Below are 21572 nucleotides of genomic sequence, written 5' to 3'. Positions count from 1 at the left end.
GAGCAATGATAATGTGGCCAGGTTTCGAACCCAGGACTTTTTAAGTGTTGTCAGATGCCATTGACCACTTGGCCCAAGGTACATGAACCTCCAAATTTGAACATTTAGAGTATATTTTAATAAAACATTAACCTAAAACATCATTATCTTATTATCTATGATACACCATGTTACAACAGAGGAGGCACATTTGAACAGATTAAAGTTGAAAATAGAAGATAGTTTATTTATTACAATGTTCACACTTGATTGGTTATTTAGATAATGAGATGATTTCAATAAATAAAGCAAATTTCTGTAGTTTTCATGTTGTAATGAAAAGAAATATGAGGATTTATGTCATGCAAAGATCTACTGCACTCACATATGTAAAAGAGTTAAGTTAAATAACGAACAAGTATATACTAGTATGCTCAACAGGTTTGTAGGAATTGATTTGAAAGTAATCATCTCATTAATTAATGACCTTATATATATATATGTATAATATAATGTAAAAAATAAGTTTAACAGATTGAGATTTTGATTTTTTATCGCCTTAGAAAATCAAAAATTAAAAAAATTAAATTCCTTGTAATGTAAAAAACTGTTCTTGCAATGAGAGATCCAATCACATCATACAATATCTTATAAAATACAATATCAATGTCAATCCTACAATAATATACAAATATGAAATATAGAAATTTGATTGAAAAGACCTAAATATTCTGAATCCATCAAATATGGGAGATGAAATGATTGTTATACAATCTCATGCATGTACACACATTCTTGAAATATATACAATTTATATACAGTATGTATTTAAAATACATATATTTTGACCTCAATAGTCAAGCCTTATTCCCAGTATTATATGAATAATGTGTAGTACCATTTCTAAGAAAATCTACTGGTAGGATGGAAAATTCTATGATATTTCCACCAGTCATTGTTATTAAATGTATAACTCTTACTATCATTTGGCAGAAATATAAGACAGCTGAAAAGTAGTGTTTTGATAATTTGGAATACAATGCAATATAATACAATACAATGTTTTGTCTCTCTAGTCTAAGCTTTTCTTTGACAAAGTGCAAAATAAAAAGTAGACTACATGTAAGTGAAAATTAAACCATCTTTGCATTAGAGTAAAATGAGAATTTGGCAAAGTGTAGTGTAGACGAATGGTACCGGTAATTAGTTCAAACTGACCATAGACCAAAGGGGTTTAGCCCATGTGGTATTTGACTGTGTGAGAAGAAGATCAACTGCTTGTTGTAGACCAAGTGGAAACAAACTACTTGCCCTCCCTACAGCATGCTACAACCCCAGCCACATTGCATCAGGATATTTCCCTTCAACAAGCTATAACCCCAGGAATGCATGAGGAACCTTCCCTACAGCATGCTACAACCCTAGACATACTGCATGTGGTATCTCCCTACAACCCCTCCAGCACACTTCAACCCCATCAACACTTCATGGGGTATCTCCCTAAAGCACGCTACAACCCCAGCAACACTGCATGGGGTATTCGGGAGCATACACCCGATGCTCAAAGCCATAGACAAAGAATACAAATGCTTTGTCGTTATACAGGCACTTTGGTTCAGCCACAGGGATGATCCGAACATGATGACGCTGTAGAGGAAATACAACTTTTTTTACTTTGAGCTATAAACTAATACCCCTTTCATGAATAATTATATTTGGATGCAGATCAGATGCGGCTCACATAATTAATAGGACTTACAACAAATGATTCTAAATGCTGCATACTATACCGTGATCAATGTTTTCTCTTTGATTGTGTTGATGCATGATAAATACCTCTGATATTGTCTTTGCTTTGAAATGCAAAATGAAAATAATATCACCCTTAAAGCATGATTTCCTTACCTGCTTGTGCAATCTCTCATTCTTGAATGAGTCCTCGTGTCTCTTGACGATTCTCTGAGATGCCTGGTTGATGGCTTCATCCGGAAAATGTGTTATAGGCCACACCTACAAACGAGAAAGTGAAAATATTTGCACATTTCACATCTATTACAAACCAAATCGAGCTGTTTAACAAATCTCACCGTCATTTGCCATTCATTTGCTGTAAAGATGTAGTATTAGGACATTAGGTTACCAAAAAAAAGGGCTCCCTCTTACTTATAGATGTGATTGAATACAAAGGAATGCAGGAGAGAAAGCACTCAAATTAACCAGGCTATCAGTGAATATATGTGTTCAACCAATAAAAATTGTCAATATCAACGAAAGGTTTGGTAGATTCTAACCAATAAATTGGTCGATTTTGACCATTTTGTTGGTGGGACACATTGTTTAGGCCTGTATTCTGAACTCTGATTTAATTCAAATTCTGATTTAAAGGTGTGGTTTAACAATGGATAGGCATTGCATTAAAAATTTCGAGCAGTATTGATTCGATTTGACACTACATTTGGTGCCCATTTTATTAATAATTCTTTGAATATTTTTATTTTCTTCACCTTAAATGCTTGGTAAAAAGAACACAATAAATATTAGGTGCATAATGAAACTTTTTAACATTTTTGGCTTCCCATAATTTTTGCACAGAGGTAGACAATGGTGTAAGTTAAGCCAGACTTCAGAATGTGGGCTTTATTGACCGACAACACTGGTTATTTTGAATAATGATTTTTAAGAATGTCTTGTACCTTTGGAAGTTCTTCCTCAAACACCATCTTGCCTGTGACATTACGGATGAGTTCATCCGGTAGAGCAGTCCTCTCTACGATATTGTCCTCAACGTGATTGATCCTGCACAGACAAATAAGAAAAAATAAACATTAATTACATATATCACTTATCTTTACCTAACTTTACTTGAATCCAACGATGCTTGTAGGACAAAGCCTGTTCATCGGTCAAAGGAAATAAACTGTGTGCTACAAACTATCAGTTCCAATTAGTTGCATATATGGCAAGTAGTCAGGAAAAGCAGGACTGTGATAAGAACTGATCACCGAAACTTAAAACAGTTTAGCGATTGATAATGAGGCTGATTTTTGCAATAGATTATACACAATTATCAATCTATCTAATCAAGCATGAAAATCACCATCACCACAAAGCTTTATGTTATGTTATGGTGGGTGGACCGTTTACTGAAAGTTGTCACCACTAACAAGTTGCCATTTATCTGGCCCTAGCAACAATCAGATACACCTGTGCTTCTCAGCCAATCACAACCTAGAAAAGTGGTCAGATTTGACAACTTGTCGGGTGATAGATATTGATGAAACTCTCCCCTGAAATGCCTTGTAGGCTTGTAGTTTTCAAGTTAATGATATTCTGTCTCAACAACAACAACAACAAAAATCTTCCATAAAATGCATTTCTTGAATAATTTTAAGGATAGCATAGTATCCTTAGGTCCATTTAATTAAGAAGTTTTTATTACTGTAAAGTTGTTGGTATACATAATATATGGTGATGGTGTCTATTAACCAATATTCATCAAACAGGGCTCTAGCTTTGGCTTATCTTATATAGCCTAGTTTTCCTAATGATGCTGATTGTTCAACCTCATGTAATTAACAGAGCATACAGAGAGAATAATTTGAAAGAATGCTTACCATTCGACTGTGAGTTCTATGTAACATTTGAGCTGGGTGTTGCCTTCACATACTGGACATGTGATCTGGCCATAGCCACTACAACGGAAACATCTATAAAATAAAAAAGGAAAGCCCGCATAAAGCGTAACAGACATGATTTTTTTTCTCATATTCCCACACCAGTCTGGCTTGACACGTAAAATGCATGTTCAGCTCATTTATTTTTTACCCAAAGGTCGATCCACTTGCGATATAAGGAAAAGGATCACTATTCATAAAAGTCAGAAGGTCCATTATTCATAACGTCTTCTATTCATGTGATTAAATGGAGGTCGCTATTCATAATGCGAGGCTTTTGCTTGGCTTTGGCTTGATTCTTTACGTGTTAATATGAGCAAGCAAATGCTTTCGCTCAGAAGCTCAGGCAATTGTTAACTGCCCGCTAGCATTAGCTATTGCTAAAAAGCATATACATAAAGCGAACCTTTTACTTGTGTATTTAAGCATTTGCTCGGCGTTTTTTAAAGCACCATCAGAGCAGCTTGAGCGTTTGCTTGACCAGTGTGTTCACATTTATCATGTTTATGCCCCCCGAGAGAGTGTACAGTAGCCTACATGTAATGTTTTCTTCCTAGTAAGTGCAAATCGTCTGCTAATAATATAAATTTATTAATTAGAAACGAGTTCAAGGAATTTTTTGACACCTTATCTAAGGGAAAGATGTTACATGGGAGATGTGCTATTTTGCACTGCCAAGTACATGTACACCTTTGCATCCGAGTCTCGCCTTTGTTCTAATCGTGTTTGCACCAGCATGACGTCGCTATTGTTCAAAACGCTAGCAATGGCTTTCTGAAGGCAAGAACAGGGTTGAAGCACAGGCAAAGGGTTATGCAAATTAAAAAAGATCAATCGCTAAGGCTTGATAATTTGCTTGGCTAGCAATTACTTGTGCTTGACGAAGCAATTGCTTGCAAGCAATGGCTACTTTTTATGCATCTGACCCACTGGGGTTACGAATTTTGAAGGGTCAATGTTTATAAAGAGGGTAGCTATAATGGAAGACTACTCATATTTTAAGAAGAGGGTCACTAATCTGATAAGAATATTCACCTTTAATCTTATTTGATTTATAGAGACTCTTAAATGATTCTATTTTATGGCTGTGGTGACCATCTCCTTTGATAATGAATAGCTATTGTTCATCCTCTTCTGCATGGTTATCCTTGTGAATACTTTATTAAAATAGCCCTTTTTTCATAATATGACTTCAAGCCTTGTGATCAGCTAGCAGGTCATGTGACTCGTCATGTGACTCCTATTGCAAGTTTTTTTTTTTTCAATAATGGAACTGTACTCACGTTCTCCTGCCATCCCCTCCACAGCTATGGCATGTAACCGTAGTATAGTAATGATGCTTGGTGTTGGAATTGTAACGTCTGACCCTCCTCCTACCGTCACCACCACAACGGCGACAACGAACCTATAAACCACAAGAAAAAAAGATGTGATAAATATTTTATTGTCTCATGCATGTCCTGCATAATTATTCATGTGAAGTTTGTAGTGTGCCCTTGCTGTATTATGAATGGGATGGATTTTGGGGGTTTGCCATTTGACCAAGTAATAAAATGACTATATATCTCTGAGAAAAGATGAATTTGCATTGTTTATTTAGCCAAGAACTTGGTATATTGAATGAACATTTGTGGTACTTTAACAACATTGAATGGGAATAGTTTCCTTGGGTAAATATATACATAACTTCTCCCTGATTATAAGACAACGGGCCCACTCTCTAGAGTCATGTCATCGCATGAAATTGTTGTTGGATGCACACTTTATAGAAAACAGCCATCACCATATATTTCCAACTGTGGACATATAAATTCTCTTTATTTTCTACTGACTATTGTACCTGGAATGAACATGACTGTTATCCATAAAAATATCTCAGTGCATTTGCAGGGGCCGCGGACCTGGGGGGGGGGGGCTGGGGGGCTTCAGCCCCCCCCACTTTTTTCAAAAACCGTGTACAAAAACGTAAAAATTACCATATGATTGTGATTTTAGCATGGTTAGCCCCCCCCCCACATTTGGCTCAGCCCCCCCACTTTGAAAACCGTTCCGCGGCCCCTGATTTGGAAGTACAGAAAAGTCTATACTTCTGAAATTCATAGTGCAATTCAGATAAAATGAATGGTAATAAATGGTTACTCACATTTCCTCTTCCGTAACACCTTGGGCAGCGAATATAACCAGTCACACGACAGTTGTGACAAGGCTGCAATTAGGAGACAAACGGGATATTTCTTTTTTTAATTGTCAATTTTTAAAATCATAAAATATAGTATCTTGGAAAAAGTATAAAGTGGAAAAACTGGAAGGTATAAGAAGCAAAAACTTACTTTTAGAAGCTACAAAGTGACTTTTAAAAAGTGACCCTGATATAGTGATGATATAATGGGGGTATTTCCACATTTTACATCACATAGTCAATCAGGAAATTTCTAATTATTGTTATTATCATGTTTAAAATGAGCAGGATTTTATCAGTTGTGATTTGTTGATGGGGCCTACTTTGGTCGCGTAAACCATTAGAGAATGTTCTATCCTTATCAAAATTCTTTGTACTCACTCATGTGTGAAGTACCCATATTATAAGTTGAATCAGATGTGAGAGGAGCATCAAGAAGTATTACTTGATTTAAATTTGGTTTAAGTTATGCTGAAGCATTGATAATTCTAGGATTCCGCTTTGTCTGGGACAGGAATGTATTCTCTTGAAAATATAATAATAATAATAATAATAGCTATTTTTATATAACGCTTTTCCCATGATGGCCATCGGATCCTTGCATGCCTGCATACAATTTATGCACCTTCTCCACTACCTGGGGAGCATTCCATCAAGAGTTCTAAGACTCAATTGCTAGGCATATTACATAGGCTTTCGCATCCTACCGGGTACCCATTTAGCACCTGGTTAGAGAGTGGCAAAGTGTGGATTAATGAACACACGACCCTCTGTTTTCAAGGCAAGAGTCAGAACCACTACACCACGGCTCTTCCACAATATATATATATTTTTTAATTTTAGATGAAAGTATGATAAATTGTCATGTTTAATTTTCCATCATAAAATGTTTGTTTTAAGAGGCTGGTATATGAACTTACTTTTACTGATGCTGTATGGGGCACTTCAATCTTCCTGGTGTGATTTTTAAAGAGGGCCGGGAAATCTGCAGTGATGGCCCATGGGAGTGGAGCTGGTCCATTGTGAGGTCCATCAATAGGTTGACCTGATAATTGCAGAGAAAATAAGAAAAAAGGTTATTCTCAAGTGTGTTCTTAATTAAATAGAAGGTTATACATTGACTGTAAAAAATTAAATTGTTGAAGGATTGATGTGGTTCATTATGAGGGCACTGTGCCACACTGTGGAATCAATGTTGTGGATCATTATGAGAGTAATTCAGTTATATTATGTGTGCACTGTGAGACTGGAATAATTGTTGAAGTAGAGTGAATGTAGTACATTATTGCAATTCATTTGGTTCATTATGAGTGTATTGTGGCACTGTGGTATACAGTGAATAATCAGGATTGATGCGGTTTATTCTGAATTGCACTGTGGACTAATTCAATTTTTTTGGTAAAGTGGATATGGTGCATGATGATTATGTGATCGATGTAGTTAATTGCAAGTGAACTGTGGTACACTGTGGAATCATTGTGAATTGTATTGTGGACTCATTTTATTGTTATGATACATTGAATATGGTACATAATGATGATTATGTGATCGATGTAGTTCATTGCAAGTGAACTGTGGTACACTGTGGAATCATTATTGTGGTACACTGAATGTGATATGTTGGATCGATGTAGGTTATTGTGAATGCAATGTGGCACAGGAATCATTGTGGTGCAGTGAATGTGGCGCATGTGGGATTTCTGTGTTCAATCACCAGTGCTCTGTGGTACACTGTGGAATCATTTTTGTGGATCAATATGGGATTATTGTGGTTAATTATGAAATCAATGTGGCACACTAAAATTATTGCATTGCACAGTGAATATGGTTATTTATTGGTTCATAAGACCAATGAGGAACAATATTGAATTATTTGTTGGTATGAATGATGATTATGTGATTGATGTAGTTCGTTGCAAGTTAACTGTGGTACGTACACTGTGGCATCATTATGGGATCGATGTGGGTGATTGTGTAAATGCATTGTGTCACAGGAGTCCTTGTGGTGCAGTGAGCATGGTGCATTATGGTATTTCTGTGGTTAATCAAAAGTGCACTGTGGTACACTGTGGAATCATTTTTGTGGCACAATATTGGATTAATGTGATTTATTGTGAAATCAATGTGGCACACTGAAATTATTGCATTGCACAGTAAATATTATTATTTATTGGTTCATAAGGCCAATGTGGAACAGTATTGAATTATTTGTTAGTGTGAATGTTTATCAGAAGAAGAAAAAGAATGTAATTCATTCAATGTTGGATTGAGTTGGTTCACTGTCATTGCATTGTGGCACACTGGAATAATTGTGGTTAAGTTGATGTAGTAGATGTTCATTATGTGTTTCACACTGTGGTGCACTGTGGAGTATATGTTGTGATACAGTAAATGTGGTGCACTAGCTGTGGGATTGATGTGGTAAGCTACCACATCAATCCCACAGACTGGTAAGTATGTGTGGCACCGGAATCATTGCTGTGGTACATTATGGGACTGATGTAGTTCATTATTAATTGAACTGTGGGAATAATTACTGTGATACAGTGAATATAGTGCATTATGTGATTAATGTAGATCGTTATGAGCGCACTGTGGCACACTGTAGAATAAATGTGGTTCATTATATGGGATTGATGTGGTCATGAATGCACTGTGGCACACTGTGGAGTAGATTAAAATGGTGTGTTACATTGTGGGATAGGTTTGGTTCGTAGATGAGTGCACCGTGGCAAATTGTTGTAGAAATTATCATGGAAATGATGTGGTTTAATATTACTGTGGAACAGTAAAGTGGTACATTGTGGGCTTGGTGTGGTTTATTATGAGTGCACTATGACACATTGTGGAATCATTGTTGCGGTACAAAGAATGCTGTACTCTGTGAGACTGATGTGACTCATGATTTCACTGTGGCACGTTTGTGAATCATTGCTGTAATGTGATTCATGAATGAATTGTGTGGTTCAATGTGAGTAATTTAACTGTAGTACGTACATTTTGGAAACTTTGTGGAATCATTGATGTTTTAAAGTATTATTGTACATTGTGTAATTGAAGTGGTTTATTTTAAGTACACTGTGGTACATCATATTCAACGTGGTCTGTGTCAAAGCTTTAATATATTGCAATTCATTATGACGGCACTGTTGCACATTGTTGGACCAATGTTGTGGTGCAGTGAATATGGTAATATTCTCTACAACAGCACTATTCACACTAAGGACTACCTTTAATACGTCTTGATCAGTACAGAACATACGTTATATTCCTGTTACTAAATAACTCCTTTTTGTTACAAAATATCGCTTTCATACCCATTGCATTATTAGATCACTGTTTGTGAACAATTACTTTAGTTCATTTATTAAATCAATGTTCATAGCTAGATGGGTCAATGGGAGTGAAGTGTGGTAGTAAAAGGAGACCAGTATGATTTCGGTTAAAAGTGCAACTTACCAACATAAGGAGTATGAACCCATTTAGTTGTTCGCCTTTCACTAAAGGTCTCCAGTGTGTACTGAAAGAGGAAAAAAAAGTATGATCATTAACGTATGAATGCTGATCAGTCGACGATTTCCAAAATAAATTTTGATCAAGAAAGAGAGAGATGTTTGTTGACACATTGAGCGATTTTGGTTTTTTAAATTCATATTCATAAATATTAATATTTCTATCATTCACATCTAGGTTACAAACATGGAAGAGCTAAAAAGGCAAACGTTTAAATACGAAAATAATCTTAAATGTGTAGGCCTAAAAGCGGCACGGCGGAAGAGGCAAAAACCAATTATGATTTTGATATAAGATGGAAACAATTTTTGTACATTTTCATATGGCTTCAACAAACGAATGGTGTGTACTAATGTAACATATGACTTTGCAGACTTTGCATTGATCAGTTGAACTTGAAACTTGGTATAATGTTAAAGCTGATTCTTCTACTCACATGAAAAGCTGCGCTGTGTTCAATATTAGTGAAGGTGAGACCCTCTGCAGCTCTCTTTCCCCAGCAACACTGCTCAGCTATGTGGGATAACAACGCCTCGCGAGCTTCAGAGTCAGAGAGTGTAGGTAACCTGAAAAAATGGGAAGAAAAAACACACTCATAATTGTGTCAAAATTTATATAATCTATACTTATAACATGGTATCCATAGTAAAAAAAAAAACGTAATAAAAAAAATAGATCACCCAAACAAACAAGCTTATGCTATTTATATTCATCAACAACCTTAAAATAGACTCCGTTAAATTCTGTTTAGAGGAAGCGTGCAGGATGAGTCGGCACCATGCAAGATGACATGTTTACTTCTACCACCACCACCACCATCATCGTCATCTTCACGACCATCATCATCATCATCATCACCATCATCAATATCATCATAGATCATCCGATCATTATCATTCGTTTGTTGAAGCCATATGAAAATGTACAAAAATTGTTTCCATCTTATATCAAAATCATAAAGCTGTGTGCGCTATGAACGCCTAGCTTAGCCGGGTAATATAGGAGCGCCTTGAGCACCTAACAAGGTGGATATTTGCGCAATATAAATACCCTATATTATTATTATATTATCATCATCAAAATCGATCATCATCATCAAGATGTTCATTTTTATCTTTGTTTTTCTCTCTTATCTTTTAGATTTTTATGAATTTCAATCTGTGTTAGAGACAAGTTGCATGTTCTTTATTATCATTTACTTTCTTTTTCATTCTCAATGACCATTGTACAAATGTATAATTCTGTGATACGTGTTTCAGTTATTGTATAATTTGTTTGATTTGAGAGAAGACAATTAAAAACATGTTATAAAGCCAAAAAAGGTTCGAGAGATTCAAGATAATCATCACTGTCGTGGTCATCATCATTATCATCATCATCACCACTTGTATCTTTCCTCCCCCCCTCTCTCTACAGTGCGTATCAAAAAAAATTTACACTTAGAAAAAATCCGGTAAAATTATACATTTGTAATATCCTGAAGATTTTTCCACATTTTAACATTGGTACAGATCCATTTAAGCAAATGACAATATAACTGTTGAAAAATATTTCCGCTTGAGTGAGCACCACTTACTTTTGAAAAGTTATTGAAAAATGATTTGCGCAGAACTTTGAGATAGTTATGCGAATAAAAGTAGACCTTAATCATGAAGAACACATTGAATTTAGCTAGTAAAATTGATTTGAAGAGATCTTTTACCTTTTTAAACTTGTTTCCTTGCCCAAAACACTTCGAAGAGTGTATTGCGCCCTACCCCACTCCCCCACATACCGAGGCCATCGTGACGATATTTGCTTACACTGAGCTGTGATTTACATGAAATGGCTTAGGCTTGATTTTCATTTTGTTAATCATTGTCAAGCTTGGGAAAAGTGTGGAGAAACAAGTATTAATGAAAAATAAAATGTAAACTCACTTTAAATGATAAAAACTTAGTGGAGATGTCTGATATAAACTTTTGTTCAGATTCAGTATGTCCTCAGATACAGCTGGCGCAAAAAGGGTAAAGGTTGTGCTTACTAAGTGTTGAAATTTCACTTTGGGTGGCAAAAATGCTTGAATGTATCCGTTTTATTTCAACTGACCAAAAGTGCAAGGGAAATGTATGAGAAATATTTCGCAGGGTAAGTTTGATTTCTCCCTTACCCCTTGACACAGAGTGAAAACGAGCATTTCTGCGCAAACAGATTTCTGCGAGCTTTACAAAAATGGACAGTGCTCACTCAAGTGTAACATTCTGTCAAAACTGTTACTTTCATTGGATAGATGACAACCAAACCCAAGATTATATGTGAAAAAATTACCCACATGTTGTACATTATTTAATTCCCACGGCTTTTTCAAAGTGTAAACTTTTTTTTGATACGCACTGTACAGTCAAACGGAATGTACACACGATGTTTTTTTTTTTAAATCGAGAGTTATACCATTTTGGAATATACTTACACCCCGTCGGTCTGATGGGTGGGGCGTTTGACAGCCTCGTCATACGTAGGTGGAGGGGGTGGTAAAAAGTTGACCCCCATCACATCATCATATCCAGTGACCTTATCCATCTTATCATATGCTAATTCGGTAGTGGGAGCGTCCGTAACCTGTCATCATAAACAGGAAAAATGATATTACATTTCTATTTTTGTAATAAAAAGTTAATTTGCATTAATTTGTGATGGAGTTAAGTGGCCGCTAAACGTTCCTTTGTCCGTGCTATATGACCACGGATGTAGTACTATGGCGCTAAAACTAGTCTTATCCTTCAAGTTGATTTATTATAAATATACGATAAAAATGAAAGAACATATTACAAATATATTGACGTAAATGATAAAATAATTCCATCTATTATCCCTTTGTATAGAATGATATATTTCCCTATAGTAAATAACATTCACACCAAAATTTGCTTCGAAAATGGATCGCATCTTGCACACTTTCAAGCGTTCCTGTTTTTAGAAAGAAATTTAGTGATAGTGGTCTATTATAAGCAACACTACAACGCAATAGCAAATTAACGCTTTGTAAATCGTACGTTCACTTCTTTCCGGGGGGGGGGGTGAAATTAAGTCATATCTGCTTACTTCATCATCGGAATCTCCCGATACATCTTCATCGGGAATATCACCAACGTATTTGGCCATCGGGGGTTTAGCACCCCCAGCAGGTTGGGCGGTGCCTTGATCTACACCCCCTGGTAACACAGCATTACCCCTATCCTGAGTAGGAGCAGCTGATCCCAGTGGTCCAGTAGGTTGATGTGGAGGAGGTGCTTGGCCAACCTCCATTGGCACCGGTTGCTGCTGTTGAGGTGGCTGTTGGTACCCTTGTTGTGGTGGTGGGTACCCTCCTTGTTGTGGTGGTGGGTAACCTTGTTGTGGCGGTGGGTACCCTCCCTGTTGGGGTGGTGGGTAACCTTGTTGGGGCGGAGGATACCCTCCCTGTTGTTGCGGCTGGTACCCTTGTTGTGGCGGTGGATACCCTCCTTGTTGGGGTGGTGGAGGGTACCCTCCTTGCTGTGGCTGTTGGTACCCTTGCTGGGGCGGTGGGTACCCTTGCTGAGGTGGAGGGTATCCCTGTTGGGGCGGTGGATAGCCTTGTCCGGGCGGGTTCATTGTTTAAAGCACACTATGATCACAACCAGCTTAACAAAAATGAAAGGAAACATAAGAAAAGCAAATTAGAAAAAAATAAGAACATTCTCAAGCATAGACGGGAGTATATAGGCTAGGCATAGAGGTAATATGTTTTCGAAAAAAAGTATAAACATGGATAGGCCTATATATGTTTAGGGGCCTGGGAAGTGGGAACGTTTTTCGAACGGGGGGTGCTGGTTTGAAAGGACACTTGAAAGGCAAGGAAAAAGGGACATCGCACCAAATTGAAGGTCATTCGCAGCATCCCAGAAATCCTGGGGTGCTTCAGAAGCGCCCCCAGCATCCCAATAACCCCCCCGCTTCCCAGGGTCGTGTAATATTATACTATGCCATTATTTATACGAACAGGCATATGGGACACGGAAACAATTATCTTTCATAAACCGATTCCGAATTAAGTCTTGAAAGGTTCATTAGTCCGAAGTTTCGTTAATCGGAATGTTTTATTCTGAAAATGAAATATGGTTCGATAATCTGAAATTCTCTTCATCCAAAAACAAATAGGTTCATTCTTTCGATTGACTCGTGTCCATTGACATTATGATTACATCCATGTCTTTCATAACATTCCATTGTTAGAGTAAAGAAAAACTATATATCTCTATCCATCCATCCATCAATCTATCTATCTATCTAAGTATCTATCTATCTATCTATCTATATATCTATCTTTCTTTCTTTGGTTCTTTCTATTGATCTATCTATCTATCTATATTTCGTTCTATCTATCTATCTATCGTTCTTTCTATTGATCTATCTAACTTTCTTTCTTTCTTTCGTTCTTTTGATTGATTTATCTTTCCAAGTATCTATATCTATCAATCGATCTATCTATATATATCTATCTATGTATCTATGTATCTATCTATATTTCATTCTATCTATCTATCTATCTTTCGTTCTTTCTATTGATCTATCTATCTTTCTTTCTTTCGTTCTTTCTATTGATCTATCTATCTAAGTATCTATCTATCTATCTATCTATCTATATATCTATCTATGTATATATCTATCTATCTATATTTCATTCTATCTATCTATCTATCTATCTATCTATCTATCTTTCGTTCTTTCTATTGATCTATCTATCTATCTTTCTTTCGTTCTTTCTATTGATCTATCTATCTAAGTATCTATCTATCTATGTATCTATCTATCTATATTTCATTCTATCTATCTTTCGTTCTTTCTATTGATCTATCTATCTTTCGTTCTTTCTATTGATCTATCTATCTATCTATCCATCTATCTATCTATATATCTGTCTACAAATAGGTTTGATTGCCGTTTAATAGAAGTATCACCAGTGGTAAAAGCATACCATTAAAACATAAAATACATTTTAAAAGAAAACGGAGCATAGTTCTAGTAGGCTATTTCAGATATTGTGAAATTGTTCATGACTGGAAAGATTAAACATGGTTTCCACTAGCTACCATCAATAATACTTTTGGTCTATGATCTGTGGCAGACATGGTGCATATAAATCCAAGAAATCAAATATTACTGAGTTGGCAATTTCTCCATCTGTCCATCATTCTGAATACACAACTATCGGGGACATTATTATTTAATATACTTCATATAATAAAAAATGTTATAGATACTTACATTGTCAAATCCTTTCCAACTACTCCTTTTTGCAGTCTATTCCACTACTTAATCCATATAGGCCTCATATACATAAATCTTGAGAGCTGATGGTCACCTTACGTCCGAGAGAGTGAGAAGGCCTATATTTGCTACAGTGCGTCACTGCGTCGTGGTAACCGAGATAACAGTACACTTACTCTGTTTGAGTTGTTCGCTTCAGTGGTCAGAGGATAATGAATCGATATAAGCACTAAAAGTTGTCTATTCACCCAGTCCTCTGTAATAATAGAATCCTTTTCAAAAAGATGTATGCAGATGAAAACATCACACAGGTGCTAAATTTGAAAGAGGGCGGTAGGCAGTACGTTATATATTATTGTTTTGTCTATATATAGTACACAAAAAATATAGTCACTCTTGTGCCACTTTGATGAGACATATTCCGGAGATCTTTTCATTTTCAGTATTACACATTTTACCGTTTTCAGGGATTATATGGAAATAATAAGAAAACCACTCATAAGTTGCATCAAAATATGACATCTGAAAATATAAGCTCGCGCTCACATCTGTCACCTTAGTGAGTTACATGATATATAAAAATAAACACCCACGCTTATCAACCAACGTTGAAGAGCAGAGTCAGCCCCTTTTAATTTCAGTTTTCCCCTTCTTTTGGGCTTTTATTCTCCTTCTCCGTTTCATTTTACCTTTGTTTTTGCTCTCTCTGTCTTCCTCTTTTTATACCATGTATTTCACTTCTCATTCTCCATTCCTTTGCTTCTACTCCTTTCCCTTTTCCTCTTTCCCCTCTCCATACCCTATATTTTCGTCTTTTCTCTCTCTCTCTCCTTCCTCCCCCTTTCCATTATTTTCTTCATTTTTTTTTCTCTTTTTGAATTAATTCTTTCTTCCCTCCTTTTAGCTTCTCTCTTAACTTCTCTTTCCTTCCTCTCACCTTTTCCGCTTTTTTCCTCCTTTTTCTATCTGTCATTCTCTTTCCTTCCCCCTTCTTTTCTTTTCTTCCCCCTAATTGTCCTTTATCATTTTCCCTTCCTTTTATTTTCCCACTCCTTTTCCATTCTTTCCCTTTCCTTCTCCCACCTATCTCCCCTTTCCATCTCTTTCTATTCCCCTTTTTTCCATTTTCATCTCCCTTTCCATTCCTCACGTTCTCTTCCCTCTCTCCCTCCCTCTTTGTCTTCTCATCTATCTTTTCATCTTCTTCATTCTCTCTCTTTTCAATTGTCTTTCCTCTATTTTTTACCTATTCATTTTTTGCCCCATTCCCCCTTCTTTCCCATTCTCCCCCTTTATTCGGGGGGGGGGGGGGGGCAAGGTGCCTCTCGGCCCCCATGGATTCCCGCCTGCACGATCATTACTAATATTTTAACTATTTCTTAGTGACTCATGATAATAAAAATCATTCTTCTTTTTTTTTATTTCTAAACCAGTCTTTTGGTTTATTACTCCAAACGACAAAACAACTTACCGGCAGTCTGACTGGAAAAGTTCTGCTCACTCTAACCACATGCTCTCATCCAATGCCTGTCCTGATCAAGAGTATGGATTATACTGCTTCCAAATCTTACAGCTCCACCGATCAGCTCATCAAAAGCTCTTGCAATGAAAATTGCGCCTCTAAAGCTGTTTGCATGCATTTTCCAAGGTGCCCATTTCCCAATCGACTGAGTAGAGATTCACTCTACCATGACATAACAAAAGGGGGAAAAGGAATCCCATAGAAGCCTAGGAATTATGGTTCCATGACAATTGCTCCGCCGATATTTGCTCCGCCGACAATTGCTACGCAAAATACGACAACTGCTCCGCCGACAATTGCTCCGGACAGTTGCTCCGCCGACAGTTGCTCCGTCGACACTTGCTCCGCCGATATGTGCTCCGTCGACACTTGCTCCGCCGATATTTGCTCCGCCGATATTTGCTCCGCCGACATGTGCTCCGCCGACATGTGCTCCGCCGAAAATTGCTCCGCCGACAATTGCTCCGCCGATAATTGCTCCGCCGACATCTGCTCCGATTATACGACAATTGCTCCGCCGATATTTGCTCCGCCGATAATTGCTCCGCCGACATCTGCTCCGATTATACGACAATTGCTCCGCCGATATTTGCTCCGCCGAAAATTGCTCCGATTATACGACAATTGCTCCACGACAATTGCTCCGCCGATAATTGCTCCGCCGACATCTGCTCCGCCGTAAATTGCTCCGATAATGCGACAATTATTTATTTATTTTTTTATTCGTACTTTCATACGCATAACAATTTTAGCACAGGCTGAAGGCGTCAATTTACCATGGAGCATAGCTCCATGAATTTACAAAGTAAACTTAAACTATGCTTGCATGATATATTAAATGTCATACACAGGGGCCGCGGAACGGTTTTCAAAGTGAGGGCTGAGTCAAAAGTGGGGGCTGTCCATGCTAAAAATCACAATCATATGGTCATTCTTACGTTTTTTGTACACGGCTTTGGAAAATTGGGGAATAAAGCCCCCCGGCTCCGCGGCCCCTGATACATGCATATAGAAAGAAATAGAAAAAAAGGGGTAAGCACAAAGGAGGGATAGATATTCTTAATGCTTATTCATGGTGGGGGGGGGGAGCATTTGTGTAAGTTTTATTACGTGCCTGGCGATTAAAATGCAAAAAAAAACGCGTTTTCATGTAATTATTATAACCATATAGCTCCATGTTATAACAGTAGAAACAAATTAGACATACCCCATTCTTAGCGTCAAAATCGCTCAGACTGGCGAAATATGCTCCGAAGTGGAGACATTTGCTCCAGGTGAAATTCAACGGTATACCCCACCTTATTTTGTCGAAAACCTGTACTGTAGTCACGCAAAATGTTTACTGTCGGCAAATTTTGTGCCATACAAACATGACCAAGACATTCAGTAAGTAAAAATTAATATTCAAGAAAATACCAACTTGTGAAAGGCTACATGTCGTGTCACCTTCTCGGCACACCCCTCCACTCTGGTTTCCATATCCTCTCGTACACACAGTGCTCTCAGTCTGGTCTCCACTTCCACATCATGTCATACACACCGTAGGTTTTTAGATTATGATAATACTGTATATAATAGTGAGTTGCTTTTTTGTTTTATGTTGATCATGATTGTTTTCTTCACTGATAGAAAAAGGATAATTAAATTTTTTTTAATAATCCAAAAATAAAATCCATATGTTCTGTTTTATATAGTTATTAGTCAAGGTTACTTTAGTTCGCATTAGTTCTCATTGTTTATACGTTCTAATTCTTATGCATTATACCGATTGATATTGTACTTTAAATTTGACTATGTATTGTTACTTTGATTTTGTTGTGCTTTGTGAACGGAAAATGAATAAATCTTAATCTAAATCTAAATATGGTCCGCCAATAGTCGAATTATATTCATTATGATGTTATAATGTAAGTAACAATTTGTTGTTGATGGGGGATATAATTTTACACGTAGTTTCAAAAAATAAAAAAAAATAAATCAAACAAGATTTTCTTCTATAAATGATATACCTTCATGTGTATATGGCCGCCTATTTATTTTCCAAGAATGAACTATATGAGAAGAAAACGTGTGTTCATGTACTTATTATCATTATCATTGTACCACCATTATCTTCATCAGCATCATTATCAGCATCTTCATCATCACCATCATTATCATTGTCGTCGTCGTTTTGCTTATGCGGAAATCAAACAAAGATGATTGTGAAAAGGGTTATGGAGGGAAAGAGAGAGAGAAAGAGAGAAAGAGGGGGAGTGAGTGAGAGCTTGAGGAAAAAAGGAGGTGTATGACTTATTATTTCTGACTATCGCGATTTCTGTTTAATCATGGGATTGAAATAGAAGGATAAACTTAACAAGTTCTTGTCATTATAATTTTTTATTTGATTTACTGATCAGAACATGAGATAAATGCAATCATGAAGACTGTACGTTCTCGACAGTTTTATTAACGTTTTCCAACCAAAATTACACTTTAATGACTGCAAGCACCTTCATTTTCACACACTCGCAACTATGGACACAGTATACATGTAATTGAGAGTAGTGTCATTTTCAAAACCTTTCTTAGCTGCAAGGAATACTGAATCTCATTTCCACAATGTGCATCTGAATGCACAATGCCTGTGTTTCTAACATGTACCCAAATTACCCAATTTAAAGAACAAATGTTAAGATCTAATGAATCAGCAAAATAATCCACATTCTATCATGATCAGCAGGCATAACAGCCTATATACTCTTCAATACTTCAATTACAGTTTGTCGAAAGAAATAACACAAAGAAAAAGAAATATATAGAATTGTAACTCTGGTAAATATATCCAAAATATTAAATTAACGCATCGTGCTCTCATTTATTTTACGAGATACCCCCCCCCCCCGAGATATGCTTCATGTTTACAATTTAAAAAAGGCGTATAAATGTCCCCTTTCCATGTCAATAACAGCTCGTGCTTTGTGCTCGCATTATAAATTCAGTGAGATGCGTATTGGGTTTCATGAATTTGTAACTACATTATTGCTGGTATATATATTATTGTCTTTTAAAAAGAACATTATTTGTTTAGACGTAATGAGAGAGATACATACATATATTAATTTATTATAATATATTTATATTGTCGCTTTGCACAGAATAGAACAAAAATACAACCGAAGTCTAGTTTTATAGTAACTCACCAGTAGCGTAATGAGCCAACAACAACAAATGGAGGGGGCGAAACAAGGATGACATTTATTTTCCTTTCCTTTATTCTTTTTTTTTCATTGGCAGGGAGAATGGGGGGATCCGTGACCCCTAGCACGCCCCTCCCCCATCTGTACGCCAGTGATGATCATACTTTCGTTTGAAACAAATTGAAGGAAAAAAAGTGCAAGGGTAGATAAGGCCGAAGACGTAAATAAAAATTATTGATACAAATATTAATAATTATAATACTGATAAATATACAATAAATCAAGCGGTCACCAATAAAAATAAACAACGTGAAAGAACAAAACGAGAAAGAGAGAGAGAGAGAGAGCCCGCGCGAATGTATGGTGTATAAGTTGCTGGAAAGCAGAAGAGATATTGTGTCCAGCACCCCCCCCCCCAAATTCTCTCCCCGCTCAAGACCGGAGTGAAACCAATGATAATAATTTATGAACAAAAATCCAGATTCACAATTTCAATGGGGAGTGTGTCATTCCCCTTCTCTGTTACAATTTGTCAAGTGGCAGCGGCAGGGAGAACAATTTGTTTTGTTTTTTAAGCAGAAAGCTGTGATGATAGGGGGAGAATAAAATAAATAAAACATTAACGAATAACAAGAACAAAACAATTTGTATCAGGATGAATTTCTTATCATTTAACATAGACCAACTTGGAGAAATAAGATGTTCATGCAATTGTCGTATAATCGGAGCAGATGTCGGCGGAGCAAATATCGGCGGAGCAATTGTCGAGGAGCAATTGTCGTATAATCGGATCAATTTTCGGCGAAGCAAATATCGGCGGAGCAATTGTCGCGGAGCAATAGTCGTATAATCGGAGCAATTTTCGGCGGAGCAATTGTCGTATAATCGGAGCAGATGTCGGCGGAGCAATTATCGGCGGAGCAATTGTCGGCGGAGCAATTTTCGGCGGAGCAGATGTCGGCGGAGCACATGTCGGCGGAGCAATAGTCGTATAATCGGAGCAATTTTCGGCGGAGCAATTGTCGTATAATCGGAGCAGATGTCGGCGGAGCAATTATCGGCGGAGCAATTGTCGGCGGAGCAATTTTCGGCGGAGCAGATGTCGGCGGAGCACATGTCGGCGGAGCAAATATCGGCGGAGCAAATATCGGCGGAGCAAGTGTCGACGGAGCACATATCGGCGGAGCAAGTGTCGACGGAGCAATTGTCGGCGCAGCAATTGTCCGGAGCAATTGTCGGCGGAGCAACTGTCTTATTTTGCGTAGCAATTGTCGGCGGAGCAGATGTCGGCGGAGCAATTGTCGGGTCACCGGAATTATAACCACCTGCTTTTGGCCTACTATCAATTAAAGAGCTATGCACTTTGTGTTTTGGGGACCGTTCCCACATTCTATACAAAATAACAGGCAAAAATATAAGTTCATTTTTCTGAGAATATTGCATTTTATGGAATTTACATCACATGACACATAGGGGGAGCTGCTCACACGTGAAATAAAAAAAGAATACTTAAATTTCCATGTTAATCCATCAAAAGCTTTATATAATTTTTTTTTTGTTCGTTTGTTTTGGGGACTTTTATTGAAACCAACTTTAAAACAGGATGAGTAGTAGGACAAAGTGTTCAAATTGGAATATACGATTTTTTTTTTCGCCCTGCAGCCATTTTGGGGTTGCCCAAAATGGCAAGCAAAGGGGTGTTCTTCTTGGCGCCTGTTAAATATAAAAATGGAAAAAACATGCTACGGGCGACTACCGAGAATTTTGACCAATATATCCTTCAGGACTTATACTAATATTTTTTTTAAAGTTTTTGAATGAAATCATACTTATTTCATATTAATGTGTATATGTCTCCTTGAACAAAATGGCCCGTATTCTGAAGTCGGGTTTAACTTAAACTCAGGTTTAAAGTTGTGGTTTAAGTATGGACAGCCAATTGTTACATAAATCACTAACAGTAGGGATATAATATTTCAGCTCATTTGGCTCTCAAATCATTCATAATTGTCTAGGAAGTATATATAGATTACTGTCTTCACCATCGATGAATCAGGAAAGAGCACAGCAAACATAAGAAACGTACAACTTGATAAAAAAAATTGATACGTTTGGCTGTCCATACTTAAACCACAACTTTAAACCTGACTTCAGAATACGGGCCATTAAGTTGCAGCAGTGATTATTTTACAAATTAAATCAGAAGTCATTTTTTCTTTTTGAGGAAATAACTTTTGTTTCACCAAAATAATGCAAAC

At 37.0% G+C, this 21572-nt stretch overlaps 1 protein-coding gene across 1 annotated transcript; it reads right to left on the bottom strand.

The window, feature by feature from the left end:
- Positions 1–199: 199 nt before the first annotated feature.
- LOC129255867 (protein SSUH2 homolog) lies at positions 200–14763 on the bottom strand. Its single transcript, XM_064096423.1, has 12 exons — positions 14611–14763; positions 12427–12986; positions 11795–11943; positions 9782–9911; positions 9292–9352; positions 6753–6877; positions 5797–5859; positions 4937–5058; positions 3594–3686; positions 2673–2775; positions 1885–1989; positions 200–1626 (listed from the first exon to the last, which is right to left on the bottom strand). The coding sequence occupies exons 2-12, from the start codon at positions 12955–12957 to the stop codon at positions 1480–1482; spliced, it is 1629 nt and encodes a 542-aa protein (XP_063952493.1). The 5' UTR covers positions 12958–12986; positions 14611–14763; the 3' UTR covers positions 200–1479.
- Positions 14764–21572: the final 6809 nt, after the last annotated feature.

This window comes from Lytechinus pictus, chromosome 3 (assembly GCF_037042905.1).
Source record: "Lytechinus pictus isolate F3 Inbred chromosome 3, Lp3.0, whole genome shotgun sequence".
Taxonomy (NCBI): Eukaryota; Metazoa; Echinodermata; class Echinoidea; order Temnopleuroida; family Toxopneustidae; genus Lytechinus; species Lytechinus pictus.
The sequence above is the reverse complement of the archived record's forward strand: the minus strand, read 5'-3'. Positions and strand labels throughout refer to the sequence as shown.

Excerpts from the sequence above, each read along its gene's own strand:
- LOC129255867 (XM_064096423.1), bottom strand. The coding sequence starts at position 12,957 with ATGAACCCGCCCGGACAAGGCTATCCACCGCCCCAACAGGGATACCCT. Across the intron at positions 5,059-5,796 it reads GGTGTTACGGAAGAGGAAAT|GTTCGTTGTCGCCGTTGTGG; the intron begins GTGAGTAACCAT and ends TGTGGTTTATAG. Across the intron at positions 2,776-3,593 it reads ATAGAACTCACAGTCGAATG|GATCAATCACGTTGAGGACA; the intron begins GTAAGCATTCTT and ends TTGTCTGTGCAG.